At 43.8% G+C, this 25,577-nt stretch overlaps 1 protein-coding gene across 1 annotated transcript in view; it reads right to left on the bottom strand.

Annotated features, from left to right (window-relative positions):
• Window positions 1-899: 899 nt before the first annotated feature.
• Window positions 900-25,577, bottom strand: part of Tbc1d31 (TBC1 domain family member 31) — a 79,367-nt gene continuing 54,689 nt past the window's right edge. The window contains exons 17-21 of the mRNA XM_045143319.1: window positions 15,808-15,900; window positions 13,553-13,693; window positions 11,562-11,756; window positions 8,929-9,067; window positions 900-1,381 (exon numbers count right to left, since the gene is read on the bottom strand). Of these exons, the coding sequence (XP_044999254.1) occupies window positions 1,248-1,381; window positions 8,929-9,067; window positions 11,562-11,756; window positions 13,553-13,693; window positions 15,808-15,900 (702 nt within the window). The 3' untranslated portion in view covers window positions 900-1,247. The remainder of the gene's footprint in view (window positions 1,382-8,928; window positions 9,068-11,561; window positions 11,757-13,552; window positions 13,694-15,807; window positions 15,901-25,577) is intronic.

Here is a 25,577-nt window from a genome sequence, read left to right as displayed (position 1 = left end):
GCCAGAAACCTCAAGTATGTGATGTTCATCATCCTACAAAGTCCCTCTGTAAAGGAGTGAGTGAGAAGCTCTGAGGGAGAAGCAGACAGAGGGCGACAGGTGGAGAGGAGCCAGAGACTCTGACGCTACTGGGGCTGCGCTTTCATCCAGCCACCCCTCAGTCCTGCTGGGAGAGCTGCGGGCGGGGGTTATCAGTTATCTTTCACATAACCCTTACCAAGAAAAGTTAATGAAGTTCATCCTGTTTTTTTAAAGTCTTTTTTGTTCAGTTTTTTTTTTTTTTTTCGAGGTAGGGTCTCACTCTAGCCCAGGCTGATCTGGAATTTACTATGGAGTCTCAGGGTGGTCTCGAACTCACGGTGATCCTGCTACCTCTGCCTCCCGAGTGCTAGGATTAATGGCGTGCGCCACCACGCCCGGCAAGTTTTATTTATTTATTTGAGAATGCCAGAGAGAGGGAGAGAATGGGCGTGCCAGGGCCTCCAGCCACTACAAATGAACTCCAGATGCGTGTGCCCCCTTGTGCATCTGGCTAACGTTGGTCCTGGGGAATCGAGCCTCAAACTGAGGTCCTTAGGCTTCAAAGGCAAGTGCTTAACCACTAAGCCATTTCTGCAGCCCATCCTGTTTTTTTTTAAAGAAAAAAAATTTATTTTACACACAGACACACACACACACACACACACACACACACACACACACACACACACACACACCAGGGCCTCCAGCCACTGCAAACAAACTCCCAATGCATGTGCCCCCTTGTGCATCTGGCTTACTTGGGTCCTAGAGAACCAAACCAGGTTCCTTTGGCATTTGCAGGCAAATGCCTTAACCGTTAAGCCATTTCGCCCATCCTATACTGGTCTTTGTAACTAGAGAAGCCAACACAGCTTTAATAGTTTGCAAAAACTTTTATTGTGAAAAGTTCAACAAGTCATTTACAAGCCAAGGAGCATGAAAGATTAAATAGAAAACCGGGTATGGTGGTGCAAACTTTTACACATGGGAGGCAGAGGTAGGAGGATCTCTGAGTTCAAGGCCACCCTGAAACTACATAGTGAATTCCAGGTCAGCCTGAGGTAGAGTGAGACCCTGCCTCAAAAAAACCAAAGAAAAGATTAAATAGAAAACATAATTTCTATGGACACATTTTTCTATATAAAAGACCGACCTTTATAAAAACTTAGAGTAAATAGAAAAATCAATATTGTTGATTGCAAGCAGGCTGTCTTAGCATAACATGACTACACAACCAAAGAACAAGGCATCTGACATCTGCTCCGAGCTTGGGCTGTCAGTCTCTGGCGAAGATTTCTCACTTTCTTCACAAGATTTTGTTCCATGCTATCCCATTCTGTTATTTTTCTAGGTAAAGAAGCTTAAAAACAAAATTTTAAATTATTAGTAGTTGAATTTTCTGTGTGAGCTATGATATAGTACTTATGTTATGAAAATTAGTAATGAGGGTTGGAGGGATGGCTTAGTGGTTAAGGCGTTTGCCTGCAAAGCCAAAGGACCCAGGTTCAATTCCCTAGGACCCATGTAAACCAGAGGCACAAGATGGCACATGTGTCTGGAGTTTGTTTGTAGTGGGTGGAAGCCCTGGCATTCCCATTCTCTCTGTCTCTTGCTCTCTCTCTCTCAAATAAATAAATAAAATAAAAATCAGTAATGAAATGGATATTCTAAAAATTCAATTTCTTAGACAAAAAGACAACAATATTACCTGGCCCTCTGTGGTTCCATTTCCAAGCCAAATATTTATTTGTTGAACTGAATCAATGCCCCAGAAAGCTCATCTTCTTCTGGTTACTGAGCATGTGTAAATATGCGAGTTAGAAGCAGAGTTCGGCTAAGCATGAACCTGTGCTCTTTAAGACAGTACACTTCCCACTAAGATGCTCAGTGGAGAAAAAAAATCCAAGTCATAAAATTGTGAAATGTTCCATGACAACCTTTCCAATATTAAAAATAAAAATAAAATGTTTTCAAAATCAGGTTACACCAGGAGATTCCAGAATCAAGATTCAAACAATGTAACTTGTTAAGTGTAACAGCTGACCATACTGAGAAGGTTCTAGTAAGTACTAGAATGAGGAAACTTATTATTTTTTCACTAAGAATATACTTTTGTGGTTTGCTTTTACCATCAAATAACTTACTTAGCAAGTTCTTGTACTTCAATTTGGAATACAGATTTATCTAGGAAGGTTTCAGGTCTACTTGGCACGGTGGTATGTGTGTGCCTGTAGTCCCCGCTACCCCAGGACTGTCTGCTTGAGCCCAGGAGTTCGAGAATAGCTTGGGGAAAGTAGTGGTGTAACATAGCTTTAGTCCCAGCACTTGGGAGGGTGATGAAGAAGATCTCTTTGAGTTTGAGGCCAGCCTAGGCTAGAGTGAGATCCTGCCAAAAATAAAAATACAAAAGCATTGTGGCACACACCTGTCATCCCAATACTCAAGAGGCTGAGGCAGGAGGAACATGAACTTGAGGCCAGCCCAGGTTACAAAGTGAAAACAAAAACAAAAAATCAAACCAAACCAAAATAAAACAAAACACATTTAAGTTCTGGTGAGTCAGAACAGAGAACAGTTGGGAATCATCATCTGGCTGATCAGTGATCCTTGGTTCAATTCTTATTCTGGCACAGAATTTATAGATACATATAAAATGAATTAGCAAAAATGTCACATGTAACATAGGACTTACAAGCTGTATTGTTTCTAGGTTTGCTCTTCTAAGAGAACTCAAAAGGTGTCATTAAATTTTGCATCATCTTGGGCTGGACAGATGGTTTTACCAGTTAATACACTTACCTGTGAAGCTTAAGGACTCAGGTTCGACTTCCCCAGTTCCCACATAAGCCAGATGCACAAGGTGGCATGTGCCTGGAGTCTGTGCAGGAGCTGGAGCCCTGGCATGCCACCAGACCCAGTTCCATTGTTAAAAAAAAATTTATTTTTTAAAAATATATTTAATTAATTTATTTTTTTGAGAGAGAGGTGGGGAGAGAGAGAGAGAGAATGGGTATGCCAGGGCCTCCAGCCATTGCAAACGAATTCTAGACATATTTGCTACCTTGTGCATCTGGCTCACATGGGTCTTGGGGAATTGAACCTAGGACTTTTGGCTTTGCAGGCAAGTATGCCATGGCTAAGCCACAGCTTCAGTCCTCCATTTCTTCTTCTTTTTAAGATTTTATTTACTTACTTATGAGAGAGAGGGGCAGATAGAGAAAGAGAGAATGGGAGCATCAGGGCCTCCAGCCCTGTAAAGGAACACCAGATGCATGTGCCACCTTGTGCATCTGGCTTTACTTGGGTACTGGGGAATTGAACCCAGGTCCTTAGGCTTTGCAGGCAAGTGCTTTAACAGCTAAGCCATCTCTCCTGTACCCCCCCCTTTAAAAGTAAGACAAAGTACCACTAAATGTCCAAAGCTGGCCTTGAACTCATGATCCTCCTGTTGCCTTAGCCTCCCAAGTAGCCATAATTGCAGGCTAGAATCACCAGGCCCAGCCCCATTTCGTAATAAATAGAATTTACTCCTTTATGGGTTAATGCTATGATTACATTTTTGTTTTGTTTTGTTTTGTTTTTCAAGGTAGGGTCTCACTCTGGCCCAGGCTGACCTGGAATTCACTATGCAGTCTCAGGGTGGCCTTGAACTCACAGCGATCCTCCTATCTCTGCCTCCCGAGTGCTGGGATTAAAGGCATGCACCACCACACCTGGCTTTATGATTACATTTTGATAAAATGTCCCACCCAGTCCCTACAAGTTATCCTTTTCCCAATGACAAGAGATCAGAAGTCACTAGCCAGCAGGAAGCTGTTCACTCTCCGCAGTCAACCTGGGTGCAAGGAGACAGCACGAACTCCCAATGGCTGCTGTGTGGAGCCCAGTGCACAGGAAGAGAAAATCATCAGCCAGGAGTTTCTTCTCTTAATGACATGAAGGTGGCCATGCCTCTTGTGCTGCTAGGCTGGTCAGTGGCAGCCTTCGGCTGGAGCCCTAACTGTTCTGGGGCAACAGGGCTGGTCTGAGCAGCCTGCACACATCTGGAAGATGGTCTTCATCTGCGGCTGGTCTGCACCCAGCCTTCCCTGGGTGAACTGACAGACTCCCGCTGTCCCCATCAACGTGCTCTCCCTACCTCTTCAGCCTCAATTTTGCTTAATATTGTGAACAGATAGAAGAGTCTTCCTGTTTATCAACTTACTTTCTGGAGAGGAATCCATTTCAGGAACACCATTTAATTGTGAGGCTTGAGGGGAAAACAGCTTGTGGCCACCTGTTCTTTTTGCAACTAAGACACTTCTGCTAGGAACAGGAGCAGATGATGATGTTTGGGAGGAAGTGGAAACTCCACATTTATGACAAACGGTCCTTGGCAAACTAACAATGTCAAGGGTGATTACGACCCTTCCCTTCCTGCGCTGAGGAGAATGCTGCCATCATTCCGAAGGCAAGGAAAATGTAGCGGAGAATGGAAGCTGAGCTTACGTTCTTGGAACAGTGTTTTAGAATATCTTTAGCTAAAACAAAAACTAAAAGACAGCTAAAAAGTAGATGCCAAAGGGTTGGGGAGATCGCTCAGTGGGTAAAGCGCCTGCGGACAATCACAGGGTCCACCACACACGTAAAAGCCAAGTGTGGCGGTCACGCCTGTAGCGCCAGTACTGGGGAGGTGGAGGTGGGGGAAGGTGCACGCCAGGGCTCACTGGCTAGCTTGTTGAGCTGAATTGATGAGCTCTAGGTTCATGAGAGACCCAGTCTCGAAAAAGAAGGTAGAAAGCAATTAATTGGAAAACATCCAACGCTGACCTCTGGTATACATATGCACGCATGCCCACCTGGGCACACACATGCAAAACAAAAACAAAAACAAAAAAACAACAAAACCCCCCAAAACTAGATGTCAGGGATTGGAATATGGCTTGAGGGCAGAGCACTTGCCTAGCATGAACAAGATTCAGCCTCAGTAGCATTACAAAAATGACAAGGTGGTGACCCCAATTTTTAGCTGGAAGAGATCATGAAATGCAATTAGCAAATATTCCCCAAGAACTGCTATGAGCTGCTCACCGTGCCGGGCAGGGCCTCATCACAAGCAAAGACAGCAGGCAGGACTAGCAGCAGGAAGCCTCTCAGAGGCCTTGTTAGACTACTGAGCCCAGCAGTGACAATGGGGACAAAGGCGTTATTAAAAAATGTACATGTATACATTTATTTGAGAGACAGGGAAAGACAGAGAAAAAGAGGCAGATAGAATTTGGGAGCACCAGGGCTTCTTGCCACTGCAAACAAACTCTAGACACATGCACCTTTATGTGTACCTGGTTTTACATGGGTGTTGGGGAATCATACCCTGACCATCCATCCAGCTTTGCAAGCAAGTGCCTTTAACTCTGGAACCATTTCTCCAGCCCTCCAACCTTTTTTAAAAGTTTTTCAAGGTAGGGTCTCACTCTAGCCCAGACTGATTTTGAATTCACTATGCAGTCTCAGGGTGGCCTTGAACTCATGGTGATCCTCCTGCCTCTGCCTCCCAAGTGCTGGGATTAAAGGTGTGTACCACCACACCTGGCTCAATGTTTTTTTTTTTTAAATTAACTGTTTGCCTTGCCTCACCTCAAAACTCACCTTTCAGCTGTTTTTTTTTGTTGTTGTTGTTGTTGTTTGTTTGTTTTTGTTTTCTTTGAGGTATGGTTTCACTCTATCCCAGGCTGAGCTGGAATAGTCTCAGGGTGGCCTCAAACTCACGGTGATCTTCCTACCTTCTACCTCCCAAGTGCCAGGATTAAAGGCATGCGCCACCACACCCAGCTTTAGCTGTGCTTTTATTATGCCCTAACTCCTCAAGCTTCACATCTGATTTGATGTTCAATCTCCGCAAACCGTTTCACCCTGGCACCTTCACCGCGCCTCTTCTTTCTAGCTCCCAGCACAGGTTGAAACTTCATGGCTGTTTCACTGACTCACTACCATGCCTGCCTTCCACCTGCCCTGCAGAGCTTCAACTCGGAGTTTTAGCTCAACGAGCCACAAAGACAATGTAACTAAATGGGATTGGTGTGAGGAAATGGAATCTAAGTGTCATCATCAAATATGGCCTTCCAGTGACAGAGGCAGTTAATAAACCCGTACTTCTCCAGAAAAGGGCTTCTTATAAGAACTCACCCAGGGGAAAAAACAAGAAGGCAAATTCAAACTACTTTCCATAAGGAAGGAAGGCTTTAAAGAAGTTACTTAAAATACTTGCAGAAAGTGGAGCCAGGAAGCAAGCTGGCTGCTGCCCAGTGCCCCAGCGCCATGCGCTCTTCCCGCCCCCTCGCCAGCTGAGCCGCCAGCCGGCGCCACCGCTGCTGGGTAACTCAGCTTCCCCTCGAACCGCCACTGCTTCTCGTTTACCTAAGCGCTGGCCTAGCACTCAACTGGGAGCTACAATAAGCAGCCCCGAGCTTTCACCACAGCTCCCCGGAACCATCATCACCGGTGACGCGCTGAATGTGTCAGAACAAAGTGTAACTGACAAGTGACTTTCTGCACTCCTTGTCCTGTAACTTGCCGTGTCCCTTCATTCAATGTGTAAGAAAATTCTTCATTATTTTAAGTGAGTATGTACTTAAATGAGTTGGCACTACAGACACCACATACAGAAGGAACAAAGTCCTACATTAGTTCCCTTCCTTCTCTGACTCCCGAGCCCCGCCTGGAGTTGTGCGGGAGGAAAGGCTGTTCTAGAGCTGAGGTCCCTCTCCTCTGCGGGCATGGAGAGCCCATCATCTACATTCTCCAAGACACTTAGAGCCAACCCTGGGCAGGAATTCTCTCCTCTGGCTGGCCTAACTATACCTCCAAAGTAGGAGCTTCCTACCATTGCTTAATCATCAAGTTCTATTAGGAACAATAGGAGTTCCAGAAACCATAAAGTGGTGAGAAACCAATCCAAGGCCAGAACTGTAAAAAAATTAAAGGTAGCCCAGCCTGTAATCTTCTCGTTTTATCAACAGCTAACTGTGGTGGTATGAACATGACATGTCCCCTACAGCCTCAGGTGTCTGTGATTAAGCTTCCTACTAGGCCCGAGCTGATGGAGCCTTGTTGGAGGTATTGCTGGGGCAGACCCTGACAAGCTATGGCCTAAGGACCCTTGTCGGATGAGTTCATTCTCTTGCTGTTTCTTACCAGCTGCTGTGGCAGATGTTATGGCCAGCTTCTGCTCTGCCATGCTTTCCCACCATGATGAAACTTCCCTCAAAGCCATAAGGGGAGGTAAACCTTCCCTCCATAAGATGCTTTTGTTGCGTGTTTTGTCCCGGCAACAAGAAGGTGACTGTTACAGAAGCCTAAGGCCACTCAGTGTCTGGGAGCACACTCAATCCCCTGACCGCCAGCACTGAAAGCAGCTTGGTGACGGTGGCTGTGCTCACCCCGTGAAACCGGGCTGGGTGTCACCCGGCCACCTGTTCTCAGAGGCCTCCTGTCTTCTTCCTTCAGCACCTAGCAGTTTTGAAACCTGGTCCCATTGCAACAATATTTCCCAATGCCGCCTTTTTTTTTTTTTTAAGTAAAGTTTCGCTGAGATATAATTTGTATACCACACAATTTTCCTCAGGCCCCTCTCCCCTTTTTGGAGACAGGGTCTCATGTAGCCCAGGCTGGCTTCAAGCTTGCTATTTAGCTCAGTCTGGTCTTGAACCTCTGATCTGTTCACTACCTCCAAAGTGCTGGGATGACAGCTGTGTGCCACTACACCTGGCCAATTCACCCTTTTACAGCAAATAATTCAGCAGCACTAATATATTCATTTATACCATCATCATCACTAGTTCAGAGCATTTTCACTACCACAGAAAGAAATCTCATGCAGCCAACTCACCTCCCACTCCTGACAACTACTCATCTCCTATCTGCAGATCTGTAACTCCTCATTTCATAGGAATAAACATCACAGTAAGGAGCTTTTATGTCTGGCTTTTCTAACTTCAACTAGACATACGGTTTTCAAGGGTTATTCTTCTGTAGCATGGGATCTAAACTTTGTTTCCTCTTATGGCTGAGTGAGATTCCATTGTGAGTGTTTCTCCCCTCCCTCTAATTTTGTAGCTCAGGCTGGTCTGAAATTCATGATCCTCCCGCCTCAGCCCTGAGTGCTGAGATCACAAGTGTGCAACATCTGGCTTGAATATACAGTACAATGTGCAATGTAAACAGACAAACAGCTTGGTGAGTAAACTACGTTACCAAAAAGATTGACAGTACAAAACAGTTAAAGTTCCTTGTATCTGAACTATAATTTCCTTTTCCTTTTTTTTTTTTGGTTTGTTGAGGTATATAGTCTTAGGCCTTGAACTCATAGTGATCTTCCTACCTTTGCTTCCTGTGTGCTGGGATTAAAGGTGTGCACCACCATACCTGGCTAGACTGTTTTTTTTTTTTTTGTTCTTCAAGGTAGGGTTTCACTCTAGCCCAGGCTGGCCTGGAATTCACTCTGTAGTCTCAGGGTGGCCTCAAACTCACAGTGATCCTCCTACTTCTGCCTCCCAAGTGCTGGGATTCAAGGCGTGCAACATCATGACCGGCTGTATTTTAAATTTTTAATTATAATTTTTTTTTACTTTGGTGTGTGTATGTTCATGTGTGAGTATAAGCACTCCACCAGCAAGCCATATCCTCAGTTTAACTTGGAGTTTTTTTTTTAACAGCCCACCATTTCAGCCTATCCTAACTCACCAAAAACTTAAAAAAAAAAAAAAAAAAAAAAAGCTTTAAGAAGCTAAAAATAAAATGAGAGATTTTCAGCTAAGCATAACTTACATAAAAATACCAAATTGGACCTCCAGAATTTACTTATGAAACAGACCGTATTAGGACAAGGAGTCTGTAACACAAAAAGCAATGCCCCACGGGGACACTCACCTTTATGAAGTGGATTTTCAGCGTGTTCTAAAGCCGCACTTATCTCCTGCTTTAAGAACCATTTTCTGGAAGCATCTGAAAGGGCTGCGGCTTTCTTTTCTGATTTCAAGTAAAATTCTTTTTCCTCAGCTTCCTTCCACTACAAGAGGCACAGCAAGATCAGGAAAACCATGCCGACACAGATCTTTCGTTGTCCTCCCCCCCTTTGCTCACTCAGTGCACACAGGACCTATTGGACTATAGGACTTGGGGGCCTATGGTGACCTAAAGCTACCAAAGAACTGTGAGAGCTGAGGCTGGTTCTCTGGACCACTCAGTAGGCACCCCAAGTGCCATGAAGCACACAGCAGGGTACCAACTGTCCCAGTGAAGTAATGTAATTCTTCCCACAGGGGCCAGACCTCATCAAACTAAGCTTGCATTGCATTAATGGAAATTCATGTGAAATACCTTAATAGCATACACTACAAAACTCAGGGAATTATTCTTTGCCCATATATGGTACACATATTGACCAAAGGGGAGTCTCGCAGTTTCTAGTAGCCTCAGATTTGTCTCCCACAAAATGAGGAAACAATCATTTTACAGTGAGCTCAGAGAATAATTTAAATGGCAGATTTAAAACACCATCTCATCTCTGAAATTTGTCCGTGTTCAAGTTCAGTTGGATCCAGTTTTACAGTCCATGCATAGTTTCAGCATCTTACCTTAAAGAGAGGACTTCTACCACAATTTTCCTAAGGCAACTTTTTCAGTGTTTTGGGCATCACTCCACCCCAGGCCTTTCTTTCCTGCCCTTCAACAAACGGTTTATAAAATAAGGCTCCAGGTCACTGGGACGAGGTAGCACAGGAGGGAAATGACCTGGGATAGTGTCTTGAAGGAAATCTACTGTGAGAAGGCAGCTGTCAAAATAGATAGGAGGCAGCAGCAGAAAGAGACAGGTTCCACAGCTAGGTACCCAGAACCAAAGCTTCTCTACCCTGCAGTGGCCTTGGGTAAGCCCAGGGCACCTCTGACAGCCCACGGATCCCATGGTGCTTTGGAGATTAATCAGAAATAGGTGTGACATGTACTCTTAGTTACTGCCTCCAAATCCATTCTGATTCTTCTTTAGGAATATAATCTTACTTTTATTTGGGATCTTAATACCTCCTGCTACAAGTGACAGTATGTCTTAGCAGAAATGACATGGCACTCTGGAAGGGGTAGAAAGAAGTTGGCTCACACGGAGCGGGAACATTTTACACGCTTCTTCTACCTTTTCCTCACTGTCTGGAGTACATATGGTGGCTGGAACTCCAGCACTTATCTCGGATGATAAGGTATGAAGAACGAAAGCCACACACCAGGAAGCGGGGAGAAAGATTAAAGGAGGCTGATGACCTTGGAGCCCTGATACTCTGCTAACCTCCAGGCTTTCTTCTTGTGAAAAAGAAAAATAAAAACTCCCATCTTCTTTAAAGTCACTGCTATTTTATTTATTTATTTATCTTTGGTTTTTTGAGGTAGGGTTTCACTTTACTTAGCTCAGGCTGACCTGGAATTCACTATGTAGTCTCACGGTGGCCTCAAACTCATGGCAATCCTACTACCTCTGCCTCCTAAGTACTGGGATTAAAGGCGTGTGCCACCACGCCCAGCTTATTCTGGGTTTTGTTACTATTGGTTTCAAGCACACTGACCAGCTCAAAATCTTTTTACATTGTAAGTATAAAGAATTAGGTAACTTTGGGCTAGAGAGATGGTTTAGCAGTTAAGGCGCTTGCCTACAAAGCAAAATGACCTAGGTTCAATTCCCCAGTACCCACATAAGCCAGACGCACAAGGTGGTGCATGTGTTTGGAGTTCATTTGCAGCAGCTAGGACCCCTGGCATGCCCATTCTCTACCTATCTGCCTCTCTTTCTCTGTGTGTGTGTGTCTTTCTTTCTCAAATAAATAAAAATAAAACATTTAAAAAAGAATTAGGTAACTTAATGAAGTAATATTATCCAATCAGCCAGAACAAATCCAGAAGCTGGTATGCTAAGGCACTCTAATAAAAACAAGAAAGAGGGCTGGAGAGATGGCTTAGTGGCTAAGCGCTTGCCTGTGAAGCCTAAGGACCCTGGTTCAAGGCTCGATTCCCTAGGACCCACGTTGGCCAGATGCACAGGGGACACTCGTCTGGAGTTCAAATTTGCAGTGGCTGGAGGCCCTGGTGTGCCCATTCTCTCTCCCCCTCTTCCTCTCTCTGTCTGTCGATCTCAAATAAATAAATAAAAATAAACAAAAAATTAAAAAAAAAAAGCAACAGAAAAATTCAGGGCTGGGCGTGGTGGCGCATGCCTTTAATCCCAGCACTTGGGAGGCAGGGGTAGGATAGCCATGAGTTCGAGGCTACCTTGAAACTACATGGTGAATTCCAGGTCAGCCTGATCTGGAGTGAGACCATCCTACCTTGGGAAAAAACCAACCAACCAACCAACCCAAGAAAGATTCCTAGTTATTTTTAGATAGCACCTTTGAGGACACACATTAAATTGAGGTTGAGGGTATACCTCAGGGGCAGAGTGCTTGCATAGTGTGTGTGAGGCTTGGGTGCAAGATTACATTAACACGCTAATAAAGAGTTTCAGATGCTGTTCTGACCTTCTTAGCTTCCTCCTCCATCATGGCGTTCAGCACTTCAGTTTCTTTCCTTCTGTTTTTCTGAAGGAGTTTGACTACTTCTTGATACCCTTCATTTCGCTGTACATCGTCACATTTCTGTTTATGTAAAGCTTGAATTTGCCAGTCAGCATTCAGGCAGGCTTGTTCAGCTTTTGCCAAGCTGTCTTCAATTACCTAAGGAGCAAGAATCAGGCTACTGAAAATTATAATGGATATACTCAATGTATCCAAGTGTCTACCACTACTTTCCTAACAACCTTGGTGGCATGGTACAGTCACCTGGGCACACACACACACACACACACACACACACCCTCTTCCATTCCCCACCACAAACCAACTAAGTGCATCTCCAGAGCAGCTGGAAAATGACACTTTAAAAAGCTTTGGAGAGTTTCAGACCAGCCAGGGTAGGAGTGAAATCCTTCTTCAAACCTCGCCCCACACTGCACACAATAAATATATAAAATAAAAAGCTTTGGAAGGAAGAGGAGACAGGATTGTGAGTTCAAGGCAGCCTGGGCTATATAGTTAGATCCTGTCTTAATTAAAGAAAGAAAGAAAAGTAGCAGCTTTTGAAGTGATTCTGAAGGTTGAGAACTTCTGGGTGGAGAGGAGGTAAGATCCAACAATTTCTGTTTTCACACAAACAGAGTTAGCAGAGTCCATTTTTAGAATGTAAAAACACAACAGGGGTCTGTGTTGGCGAAGTCAGCTAAAGACTGGTATCGAACAGAAGCCCCTCTCCCTCTCACTGTTCCTGGTTTTTGGGATAGGGATAGCTCAGGACACATAACCACTTCACAATTTGTTAAAAGGATAATTAAAGTTCTTGTACAAATGTCTCAAGTTTTACTCCACCTCACTTAAGTCAGCATTGTGGAAAGGTAATTCTCTAAGAAATTCTATAAAAATTGGTTGAGAAATTTCTCTCTCTCTCTCTCTCTCTTTGGTTTTGAGGTAGGGTCTCACTTTAGCCCAGGCTGACTTGGAACTCACTCTATAGCCCAGGATAGCCTTGAACTCAAGACAAGCCTCCCACCTCAGACTTCTCATGCTGAGATGAAAAGGTGAGAGCTACTCTGCCTGGCTTTGGATTTTTTTTTTTTTTTTTTTTTGAAGTAGGATCTCACTCTGGTACAGGCTGATCTGGAATTCACTATGTAGTTTCAGGATGGCCTCAAACTCATGGCGATCCTCCTACCTCTGCCTCCCAAGTGCTGGGACTAAAGGCGGCATGCACCACCATGCCCGGCTTGGGAATTTTTTCCTATGGTTTTAAAATTGGTATTAGCATACAAAGAACTGAGTTTCATTATGTCATATTTTGAACATATTTTCTTTTTGTTTCCCTTCTCCTCTGTTTTACTTCCTCCCCTTGTGCATACCCTCACCACCACAGTGGAATTTTTTTCTTAAATTCTTAAAATAATGTACAATATCCTCAAACTAGATACCACCTGGGCCCCATTTTCAAGCAGCGTTCCCCACACTGACTTAACCACTGCTGGCTTCACTGGCTGATGGCTGTGTGCTTTCCACAGGGGCGGCCCGTGCGTGCTGGCTCACACAGCAGCAGGACTTCTGTAAGCAGCTTGCTTCTGTAACCCTGTCCACTCAGGGACAATTTCTGAGGCAGAGCCCAGCAAGACAGTGCAATCTGCAAATCACTATTTTCTGCATGTTTTCTTTTCAGACTTCAGATTATCAAAGAGTATGAAAGATTTGTATACTTGGCTACCAATGAAGCCAGCCACCTGTAAGTGGCTCCCCACGAGGCCACTATCTGTGACACCCCATGAGACCAACTTCCTGTGAGTGAATAAAGCAATGAGAGGGGCTGTAAACTGTGACAAACGAACAAAGAAATTCAGTAAGTTGCTTTAACTTCAGAAATTTCTGAATTTTTCTCTTAAAGGAACAATGCATAGAAATTCCCCAGTATGTATACATTAAATTCACATTTTTACCTTTTGAGCCTTCCTGTTCGGAGTCTGGCCAGTTTCTACCAACTTATGAAACATTTTTTCTTCAAGATCCACTTTTTGTCTATAAGCATTTGCATCATCTCGAATTTCTCTGGCAACAGCTTCTTGATTTCTAGTGAAGTTCTGTAAAGAAATTGCTGATGTATATGATAATGCTAAAATACAAAAGGAATTTCCTTTATCAGGCTACAACTAAAAACTAGAAACATTTAATTTTCAGGGCAATAAACAGAGTGGTGACATCACATCAGCGAAACCTGCTAATCTATCTGTGTTATTCCTATTCCCACCTGAGCCCCAAGCTCTGCATCAGCTTTTGAGCACCTTGGCTATCAAGAGATATTGACACAGGACTCCCTCAGACCATTCCAGAAACTTCCCCAATGCTTCTGTGGCCTCTCTAGTGGGTCACTGCAAGACCCAGTCCCCAGGATGCCTTTATGAGAAGCCCCTGAACACCTGATGTGAACAGCCAGTGTTCTGTGGACTATGTAAAAAACGAGCAGAGAAGAGCTGACCATCTTGGCTGGCTGAGGCAGTGGGCTGTGGCTAGAACAAGCAGGCTCATCAAAGAGCTTCAAAGGAAAAGCTGAAGACTCAAGTCCAAAGAGCCTCTGCAAAGCCCCCAGATTTTCCTGGGACTCCCAAGGCCACGTGCGTATATGAGGCTGGGCGCAGTTGAGGGCTGTGTGTGTTGAGGCTTCTCATTTCTGCTCGTCACTGAGGCCTGGAGCTCACCAAAAGGTGACCTCTAAGGCAGGCCTGAGCTCCCTGCTGGGTATTGGAGGTGTGCTCCAAGGGATCCCCCAGATCCCCTCAGCAGTGACCCAAAGCTTTCTGCTTAAAAACAGTTAATGACAGGCTGGAGAGATGGCTTAGTGATTAAGGCACTTGCCTGCAAAGCCTAAGGACCCCGGTTCAATTCCCCAAATACCCACATAAGCCAAATGCACAAGGTGGCACATGTGTCTTGAGTTCATTTGCAGTAGCTGGAGGCATGGCATGCCCATTCCCCCCTCTCGCTTTCAAATAAATAAATAAAAATTAAAAATTAATAATAAAAAGGTAGCTAGTGAGGAAATCCCCAAACAGCCATCAGCTGACCACTAAGCTGAGGAAAGGCTTCTGTGGCTGGTTACCCATGGCAAAGAATATAGCTTTTACAGACTTAGTTCAAAAAGTTCACTAAGCAAAAATAAAATAAAATAAAAATGAGCCAAGCGTAGTGGTGCATGCCTTTAATCCCAGCACTCGGGAGGCTACATGGGACCTGGAGATTTGAACACAAATTCTTAGGCTTTGCAGGCAAGTGCTTTAACTGCTAAGCCATCTTTCCAGCCTGCTCTTTTTTTGCACAGACTTGACTGGGTAAGTACCCTTAATGTAAGGCTGAGGTCTGACATCTGAATTTCTGAGCACCATGCAGGCACGTAAGTTTCAGCTGCCAAAGCAGTCAGACGGTGGGCTGGCAGGTGAGGTGATCAACTTGCACCGGGTCTGTTGATTTACGGTTGCCATGACACAAACATGGGGAAACAGTAAACTGGCAGAAGATCCTGAGGCAAAATCTGGGCTTACATCTGGTGCCTCAGATACTAGACTAAGCTGCTGGAGAAATATGAATTAAAGAATTACAACAAACTGTACATTCAAACATTTTGGCTAACTTACAATCCTAAATAACACTATGTTTTGCTTAAAAAGTGACTAAAGTGAATGCTTTACTTTAAAGCCATGAATAAATATAGTCTAAACAGGGGCTGGAAGTGAAGTTCCTGCTGCTAAACTGTGGGGGCAAATAACGGGCCCACTGGAAGCAGGTTTTCTAGGAGGCCATATGTCAGGAAGGCTCTGGGGCAAGGTCATTTGCTGGCTATAAGAGGGGTCTCTGTGACTAAAGGAGCACACAGTTCTTCTTAAAATTGAAGCTTATGCCTGAGATGAAACTGAATTTTGTTGGGCAAGAGATGTGCTTGTGTGTGCACAAGGCAAAAAACAGTGACTCCTGGAGACAAGACCGCTGAGACCAGAGTGGGCTGGGAGAGGGAAGCTGGGCCCATCCCTGCAACAGCGGCACGGTTCACGCCAGACCCCGAAGGACAGAGTCCAGCTGCTGCTGTACACTTCAAGGATGTCAACTGAAGAAAATAAATAAACAAGTAAATAAATGTGGATTTGATTAAAAGGTGGGGTGTACAATGCACTTTTTTTCACACTAGAAGGAACTGATCTTATACCTTCTCATACAGCTTTTCCTGTGACTCAAGTTCCATTCGCCTTATTTCTAGGTCTTTGGCTGTGGTAGCAATTTCTTGATCCCGCATGTGAACCTATGAGCAAACAGTTAACTGTCAATGTCAAAAAGACTCTGATTGCAGCTTTCAATGGATTTAGAGATCTTATAATGTGGACAACCTACCTGCAGCCCTATGGGTTTTTGAAGCCTGCATAATTGGAAATATACTATGCTCACTGTAGAGCCTAGGTGTGCTCTGAGGTAGGTAAGCTTGCATTTTAAAATGAAAGCACAAGCTGGGCGTGGTGGCGCATGCCTTTAATCCCAGCACTTGGGAGGCAGAGTAGGAGGAATGACATGAGTTTGAGACAATCCTGAGACTACAGTGAATTCCAGGTCAGCCTGGGCTAGAGTGAGACCCTACCTTGAAAAACCAAAAAAAAAAAAAAAAAAAGAAAGCACAAAGGTGACGGGCTTGAGGCTATGGAGCAGGAGTACTGGTGATGCCAAGAGGTGAAAGACAGGTTTGGCATAGCACGAGGCACTTTTTAGGAATTCTGGTACAGAAGCACTTTTGCTTATGAGTTTTCAGATACAAGAAGCCATGGGGCTGGGTGTGCTGGTACATGCCCTTAACCCCAGCACTGGAGAGGCTGAGGCATGAGAAAGGCTGAGTTTGAGGGCAGCCTGAAGTTACAGAGTGTGCTCCAGGTCATCCTGGGCTAGAGCTTGACCCAACCTTGGTTGGGGGGGGAGGAAATTGGGCCAAACAGCTCAGCTATGTTTGCTGACAGATGTCCACAGCAACGTGCTTGTGTCACTGTGGACTCACGCAGTCTTTCCTACTGGGGCCTGGGCAGGGTGCGAGTACAGCAATGTGGTGGTCACCTGGAAGGTGGAGACCACCAGGGCAGAGGCCTGAGGTGCTTCTGAAAGGACCGCAGGGCGCGCCACATTCTCATGTCGATGGCATCTGGCTTTACATGGGTGCCGGGAAACTGAACCTGGGCTAACAGGATCTGCAAGCAAGCAAGCACCTTTAACCAGTCATTTCCCCTCTTGAGAATTTTGTTATTGTTGTTGTTTATTCATTTGAGAATGACAGATAGAAAGAGGCAGATAAAGAGAGAGAGAGAATGGGCACGCCAGGGCCTTTAGCAACTGCAAACGTACTCCAGACACATGTGCCACCTTGTGCATCTAGCTTATGTGAGTCCTGGAGAATTGAGCCTCAAGCTGGGGTCCTCGGGCTTCACAGGCAAGTGCTTGACCACTAAGCCATCTCTCCAGCCCTATCTCTTGAGGAATTAAAAAAAAAAAAAAAATATATATATATATATATATGTATGTATATATATATATATATATATATATATATATATATATATATATATATATATATAAATGTCTTGCCCTAGCTCAGAAGAGTTTGGGTAAAGACCTCAGAGTTCTGAGCATTACTTTTGGGAAAGAATATACTTTTTTTTTTTTTTTTTTGGTTTTTCGAGGTGGGGTCTCACTCTAGCCCAGGCTGACCTGGAATTCACTATGGAGTCTCAGGGTGACCTTGAACTCATGGCAATCCTTCTACTTCTGCCTCCTGAGTGCTAGGATTAAAGGCGTACACCACCATGCCCAGCAAGAATATACTTTTTAGAATAATGAACTATTAACTAAATTTACTAGATGAGGTAATTTAAAAGTCACAGATTGTAAAAACCAACTAAAATTAATTGGAGTTAATAAAAGAAAGTATTATACTGAAAAGATTTCAAATATATGAATTTAAAATGCTTTAAAAAAAACAGTATTTGGGGGGAGAAATGGCTTAGCAGTTAAGGCACTTGCCTGCAAAGCCAAAGGACCTAGGTTTGATTCTCCAGGACCCATGTAAGCCAGATGCACAAGGTGGTGCATGTGTATGGAGTTCATCAGCAGTGGCTACAGGCCCTGTGTACCCATTCTCTCTCCCTCTTAAAAAAACCAAAAACCAAAACAAGCAAACAAACAAACAAAAAAACCAGTATTTTATCAAAACTAGGTTTGATACTTCTAAAATTAACACATAAATTCAGTGAAATACCAATAAAAATTCAAAAGGATGGAGGAGGTGGGGAGAGATCAAATGATTTGTCATGTTTGGGCATACTGAGGAAGAGCCATGAGCGGGCCTGGGTTAAACCAACGTTACTGTCACTCAGTGTGGTTTTGGCATAGGAACAGACTAAGGGAGAAGATGAAATATGTAAGGCAGTCTAACATACAGTGATTCAGTTGGCAAACAACTTTGTTAGTATTTAACAGATGGTGTTGGGTCAAGTGACGTAACTTTTAGAAAGAAGCAGCTTGGCTGGTTGTGGTGGCGCACGCTTGCAAAGCCTAAGGACCCGGGCTCAGTTCCCCAGTAACCACATAAAGCCAGATGTGCAAGGTGGTGCATGTGTCTAGAGTTTGTTTGCAGAAGCTAGAAGCCCTGGTTGCCTATTCTCTATCTGCCTCTTTCTCAAATAAATAAGTTATTTAATAAAACAAACATTTAATAAACCTGGAGCTGGGAGTGGTGGTGAACGCCTTAAACCCAGCACTTGGGAGGCAGAAGTAGGAGGATCAGTGTGCGTTTGAGGCCAGCCTGGGCTACAGTGAGACCCTACCTTAAAAACAAGACAAAACAAAGCCCACCACCAACAGCAACAGGAAAGAATCAACAAACCTTTCTCTCAATTTCATCCTCTAGTCTTCGGAGCTCCGCCTCACGCTGATCTTGCTGCACCTGCAGCAAGCGCCTTCTCGCCGCATCCTGGAGGTGGAGTTCCTTTATTCTCAGCTCTCTCCTCACGGCAGCTAGTCTGACATACAAATATATTGAGGAGCACTCATTTTTTCTTTTTTTAACAACAGTCTGCCTGCTGCTTAGCTTGATGTGCTGGGCTAGTTTAACAGGTGATGCTGCAACAGAGCCCTGCATACAGTACACTAATCAAATGATGCCAAGTGACAAAGCTGTATTCAGGAAGGTGACAAGTGGCCACATGTAATTGGCTGTCCTTTTCATACACAAAATTCTAACAGGTCTACCTGTCGGACAATCAAGTCTCCAATCTTTTGTTGACTTCCCAGGGCAGGGAGGGAACCCAGGGCTCTCTCAGACACTCGGCAAGTGCTCGCCACTGAGCTACACCCCCGCCCTGTCAAGTCATGTTAATACGAGTGGTATTCTTTGCTTGAGGGAATTATCCCAATAAAATGTTCCACTGGTCCAAACATGATATATACTGGTTTCCAATTATAATTGTAGTAGAAGACTAGCAGCTCAGTTCTGTAAGTGTGTTTAATCAACACTAGAAAACTGGTTTCCAGAGTAAGAGTAAGATAAAAACCGACTGAATAGTTTCCCAAGCTGTGTACGGTGGCACTTGCTGCCATCCCAGAACTAGGGAGGTGGAAGCAGCAGATGTTTGAGTTCAAGGCCAGCCTGGGCTATACAGGAAGACCTTGTTTCAAAGACAAAAAAATAAAACAAGCAAAAAGACCAGATAAAACAAAATAAAAACAGCCAGATGTGATGGCACATGCCTTTAATCCCCACACTTGGGAGGCAGAGATCCTAGGAGGATTGCCGAGAATTTGATGCCACCCTGAGACTTCATAGAAAATTCCAGGTCAGCCTGGGCCACAGGGAGACAGACCTTACCTCCCAAAACAAAAATAAAACAACAACAACAAAATAAAACAAATGACTTTCCCAGTATTAGGCTTAGTCTAATTGCATAGCCCATAATTTTAATTAAACAGTTTACCATATTTTTGAACTTCTCATTATTAGCTAATATAGTTAAGATTAAAATATTATTAAAACATAATTTAAAAAATTACATTCCACAAAAGGAGATTTACCCAGCACTCCATTACAACACACTTCTGCCTACTGTACGATGCTTATTTTCCTTTTAGAGAGTCTTACTCTATAGCCCAGGCTAGTCTGGAACCCACTACGCAGCCCAGACTGGCCTCAAACGTACGTCAATCTTCCTGCCCCAGCCTTCTAGACTGCTAAGATTACAGATGTGAGTCACCATGCCTGGTTTAAACTGATTATTTCTAAATAATGTCCTTCATAGAACATTAGCACTTGTAGGACTTCTGAAAAATCAGTGCAGTGTTATCATATTCATTATAGGTTTGGGATTAATTTTACTGCATACTGAAGTATTTGTTTAATGGAAATTAGGCTTGATAATTCTACAAATGGTGCCACTAACTAAAGAAATGAAAGAAAATTACCCCCCTAGCTCCTGTGTCTACACCTTCCAAGGCAGGCAGTGTACCTCTGCCTCTGCTGTGCCATCTTCTCCTCCTCCTGCAGGAGCATCTCTCTTCTGGTCTCCTCGGCCTTGCGAAGCAGCTCTTGCTTCTGGTACCAAGCCTCATCCTCAGCTCTTTGCTCTTCTACTTCTGCTTGCATGGTTTCAACCGTCTGCCTTAAGTAGACAATATTTACTATTATGACAATGTAAACAAGAAAGGGCAATAATACAAACAAATCAAGATACAAAATGTCCATCTGGATTACTGTACAATACATGATTTTATTTCCAGGTATAAGAATTAAGCATCGTGAAAGACATCACTAGTCTTCAAACTTTGATTTTACAGAAATGCTTAAGAATATTTAAACACTTGACGACATGTCATTTGTGGCAGAGACCAGGTATATCCCATGCTCACCTCTCTCTCAAGTAATCCAACTCATCATTCCTTATTCTTTCTCGCTCCTGTGTCTGGTAGTCCACAATAAACTTCGGATACTGGTTAAACACTGGGTATTGCCCTTTGGTTAGTGCAGCAAAACCACTAAGCAAGCTATTTGGATGAATGTCAGCAGGCGTGGTCTCCATGAGACGATACACTTCTCTAACCACAGCACTTATATCCAGGTTATTCCGATGGTGAAAGAAATACTGTAAGAAAATGTGATGTTTAAATAGAGATTTACCTGACATAGACATTATGAGACAGAATTCAAACAAGAGTTCAAGATATAACTATAAATCTATTGTTAAGAGTTTTTCTTTTTTGTAAATTGCCAAATCTTTTTGTGATGGTTAATCTCTGGTTGTATACTTGACAAGATTTAGAATCACCAAGGAAATAAATCTCATATTTTTAAAAAAAATATTTTATTTTTATTTATTTACTTGACAAAGGGGGGGGGAGAGAGAGAGAGAGAGAGAGAGAGAGAGAGAGAGAGAGAGGAAGGAAGGGAGAGAGAATGGGCACACCAGGGCCTCCAGCCACTGCAAATGAACTCCACATGCATGTGCCACCTTGTGCATCTGGCTAACGTGGGTTCTGGGGAATTGAATCTGGGTGCTTTGGCTTTGCAGGCTAATGCCTTAACTGCTAAGCCATCCCTCTCTCCCCAAATCTCGTATCTTTAAAAGAAATCTTATTTATTTACAAGCAGAGAGAAAATGAATGAGCACAAAATGAACTTCAGATGCATGCACCATCTTTGTACATTAAGCTTTGAGGGTACTGGGGAATCCAATCCTGGCCATCAGGCTTTGCAGCAAGACATTTAACTGCTGAACCATATCTCCAGCTCTCTGGTTATATCTGTGAGACATTTTCTAGACTAGGTTAGTTGAGGTGGGAGGACCCACCCAAACTATGGGTGGGTTCCGATGGGCCGGGTTCACAGACTGTGTAAAAAGGAGAAAGCAGGCTGGAGAGATGGTTCATCAGTTGAAGATGCACACTTGCCCAGGTTTGACTCCCCAATACCCATGTAAAACCAGATGCACAAAGTGGTACAGGAAGCTGGAGTTTGTTTGCAGTGGCAAGATGTCTTTGCTATGACCATTCTCTCTCTTCGCTTGTAAATAAATTGTTAAAAATTTAATAACATACTTACATATTTGACAGCATGAGTGAGTGAGCTCCAGCTGTGCATTCAGTTAGTAAGTAGTACTTACATGAGAGAGCGAATGAGTGAGAATGAGTGCACCTGGGCCTCCTGTCACCGCAAATGAATTCCAGATGCATGCATCACTTTGTGAATCTGGCTTTACGCGGGAACTGAGGAACCAGTCAGGTTGTCAGGCTTTATAAGCAAATGTCTTAACTGCTGAGCCATCTCTCCAGCCTAATAGTTTTTTTTTTTTTTTTTAAGGAAAAGCTGCTGGGCATGGTGGCACACACCTTTAATCCCAGCACTGGGGATGCAGACGTAGGAGGTTCACTGAGTTCAAGGCTACCCTGAGACTACATAGTGAATTGTAGGTCAGCCTGGGCTAGAGCATGACCCTACCTTGAAAAACAAACAAGAAGGGCTGGAGAGATGGCTTAGTGGTTAAGCGCTTGCCTGTGAAGCCTAAGAACCCAGTTCGAGGCTCGATTCCCCAGGATCCACGTTAGCCAGATGCACAAGGGGGCACAGGCATCTGGAGTTCGTTTGCAGTGGCTGGAGGCCCTGGCGCGCCCATTCTCTCTCTCTCTGCCTCCTTCTCTCTGTCACTCTCAAATAAACAAAAACAAACAAACAAACAAAAAGAAACAAACAAGAACAACAAGAAAAAGAAAGAATGAAGAAAGATGAATGACAAAAGAAGGAAGGAGAAGGAAGGAGAAGCAAGCTACCCAGCATGAATCTGAATGCGGCCATCTGCCTCAAGTCCCTGCTGCCATTCCTGTCCCACCGTGATGCACTCTACTCTCTGAAACTAGAAGCTGAAATAAACTCTCCATCACCACACGGTTTCTGGCTGGGTATTCTGTCCCAGCAAAGAGGAAGTAACTGCTATACTTTTGTTTGGCCTTTGAGGAGAAGATTCACTATGTGGCTCAGGCTGTCCTCAAACTTGCTATATGGCCCAAGCTCCTCCTGTCTCAGCCTCCTGAGCGCTAGGACTACAGGACTATACCTACGTCAGCCTACCAACTGACCAGATTACAGGCTGCCATGCTTGGATGTGTGGATATGTGTGTGGTGCTATGGACCAAGTCCATGGACTTGCACAGGCTAAGCGAGCATTCCACCGCTGAGCTACAGCCCCAGGTCACTGAAACTTCTCTTAACCCAAGGTGGTAGTTGGGAGGTAAAGTGTCCCCATAGCTTCACGAGTTTGTGATTTAGCCTCTAACTTAATCCCCAGCTGCTGGAGCTTTTGGGCGGTGTGCTGCTGAGGCCAGCCTTGGGGTGTCAAGCTCAGCCATGCTAGCTGCACTTAGCTCTCTCTACTTCCTCCCTGCTGATGAGATAGGATGCCTGGACACCTGCTCCTGCCACGATGAAACAGCCTCTTGAAACTCTAAGCTGGAAATAAACCTTTTCCTTTCATCAGCTGTTTATTGTCTGGTGTTCCGTCCCAGCAAACAGAAGTTAATGGATATACCAAGTTTTAAAATAGAGATTCAGTTTCAAATTTTCAAAATTGACTGTCACAAGTATACTATGAAAATTTGAAATTAGGGGCTGTGGATGTAGCTAGGTTGGTAGCGTGCTTGTCTGGTAGTTACAAATCACAGGGTTTGAGTCCCAGCACCACAAAACCTGGGAGCAGTAGGACTGCCCATAAGACCAGAGCCGGGAGGTGGAGGCAGGATGATCAGAAGTCCAAGGTCATCCTTTGCTACATACTGAGTCTCAGGCCAGCCTGGAATACATAATACATGATACCTTGTCTAGGCTTCAGCAATGGAACATTCTCTCTCTCTTTCTCTCTTTCTTGCTCTTCCCCTCCCTCCCTCCTTCCTTCCTTTTTTAAAAAAATGTTTTTCAAAGGAGATATAAAGGGAAGAGAAAGGAAGGGAGGAGGGTGCTTAATAGGTTGGTATTGTATATATGTAAGTACAATGATTGAGATGGGGAGGTAATATGATGGGGAATGGAATTTCACAGGGAAAGTGTGTGGGGGGGAGAGGGAGGGTATTACCATGGGATATTTTTTATAATCATGGAAAATGTTAGTAAAAATAAAAATAAATAAAAAAATAAATTGTTAAAAAATAAAAAATGTTTTTCTTTCATTTATTTATTTATTTGTGTGTGTGTGTATGAGACAGAGGGCATGGGTAAGCCAGGGCCTCTCGCCACTGCAAACAAATTCCAGATGCATGCGCTACCTTGTGCATCTGGCTTATGTGGGTACTGGGGAATTGAACCTGGGTCCTTAGACTTTGAAAGGCAAATGCCTTAACTACTAAGCCATCTCTCCAGACACTTGTTTTGGTTTTTTTGAGGTAGTGTCTCACTTGCGCAGGCTGACCTGGAATTCACTATGCAGGCTTGAATTCACAGTGATCCTCCTACCTCTGCCTCCTGAGTGCTAGGAATAAAGGCGTGTGCCACCACGCCTGGCTAATGGAACAATTTTTATGCTTAGATTTGTTTTAGAAATCCAAAATCCAAAATAAGCAAATTGAAAAAATAATTTAGCCTTTGAAAATAAATTAATTTGATTACTTAAAAGTATCTGAAACAAGTATACATAATCTTGCTCTGCTGACAGATCCAAATTCTAAGACAAACATGCATATCTTGCTAACACAAAATAAAAACAAATCAATACAATCTCTCCACAAGAATGATGAAAAGTGGAAGTTGGATAATGATAAGTCCAAATTTTATAACATTCTATTTTTTTTTTTAATTTGAGAGTGACAGACACAGAGAGAAAGAGATAGAGAGAAAGAGATAGAGAGAAAGAGAGAGAATGGGCGCACCAGGGCTTCCAGCCTCTGCAAACGAACTCCAGACGCGTGCGCCCCCTTGTGCATCTGGCTAACGTGAGACCTGGGGAGCCGAGCCTCGAACCGGGGTCCTTAGGCTTCACAGGCAAGCACTTAACCGCTAAGCCATCTCTCCAGCCTGTAACATTCTATTTTTTAATTTTAAAAATATATTTAATTTATTTTATTTTGAGAGTGAGAGAGGCAGATAGAAAAAGAGAATGGGTGCAGCAGGGCTTCCAGCTACTACAAATTAACTCCAGATGCATGTGCCATCTTGTACATCTGGCTTACATGGGTCCTGGGGAATCGAACCTGAACCTGGGTCCTTAGGCTTCACAGGCAAGTGCTTTAACCACTGAGCCATCTCTTCAGCACCTAACTTTTTGTTGTTGTTATTTTGTTTTTGATTCTTTTTTAAAAATTTTTATTAACATTTTCCATGATTATAAAAAAAATCCCATGGTAATCCCCTCCCTCCCCCCCCCCTGACACTTTCCCCTTTGAAATTCCATTATCCATCATATTACCTCCTAACTTTTTTTTCAAGGCATCAAGCCTTCAAGGATCTCATTCAAGCCCAGATGGACCTTACTCATGGTATTCCTCCTACCTCTGCCTCCCCAGTACTGGGATTAAAGGTGTGTGCTCAGCTCTCTACTTTAAATTTTGTTGGGTGTGGCACATGTATATAATTCTAGCACTTGGGAGGATGCGGCAGGAGGATCACATCAAAGTCCAGGATGGTCTGGGCTACTCTCTGAGTTTGAAGGCAGCCTGGGCTATATACAATATATACAGTAAGACTGAGTCTCAAAGATCCAAAACCAGCCCAGCAAAGGAATCTCTCAGTGACCACCTTGCAAACACATCCATCCCGACTACACTCAGATGGATCATGGCTGAGGTCATGAACAGAACAAATGAGTACAACAGTCAATATTCTCCATGAAGGCACAGAAGCACAAACCTCCCAAATTATGACCATTTACCAACACTGTAAGACTAACAGCCTCCTGGCTGGGAGTAGTGGCTCACCCC

This window comes from Jaculus jaculus, chromosome 2, assembly GCF_020740685.1.
Source record: "Jaculus jaculus isolate mJacJac1 chromosome 2, mJacJac1.mat.Y.cur, whole genome shotgun sequence".
Lineage (NCBI taxonomy): Eukaryota > Metazoa > Chordata > Mammalia > Rodentia > Dipodidae > Jaculus > Jaculus jaculus.
This window is presented reverse-complemented; position numbering and strand designations above follow the sequence as displayed.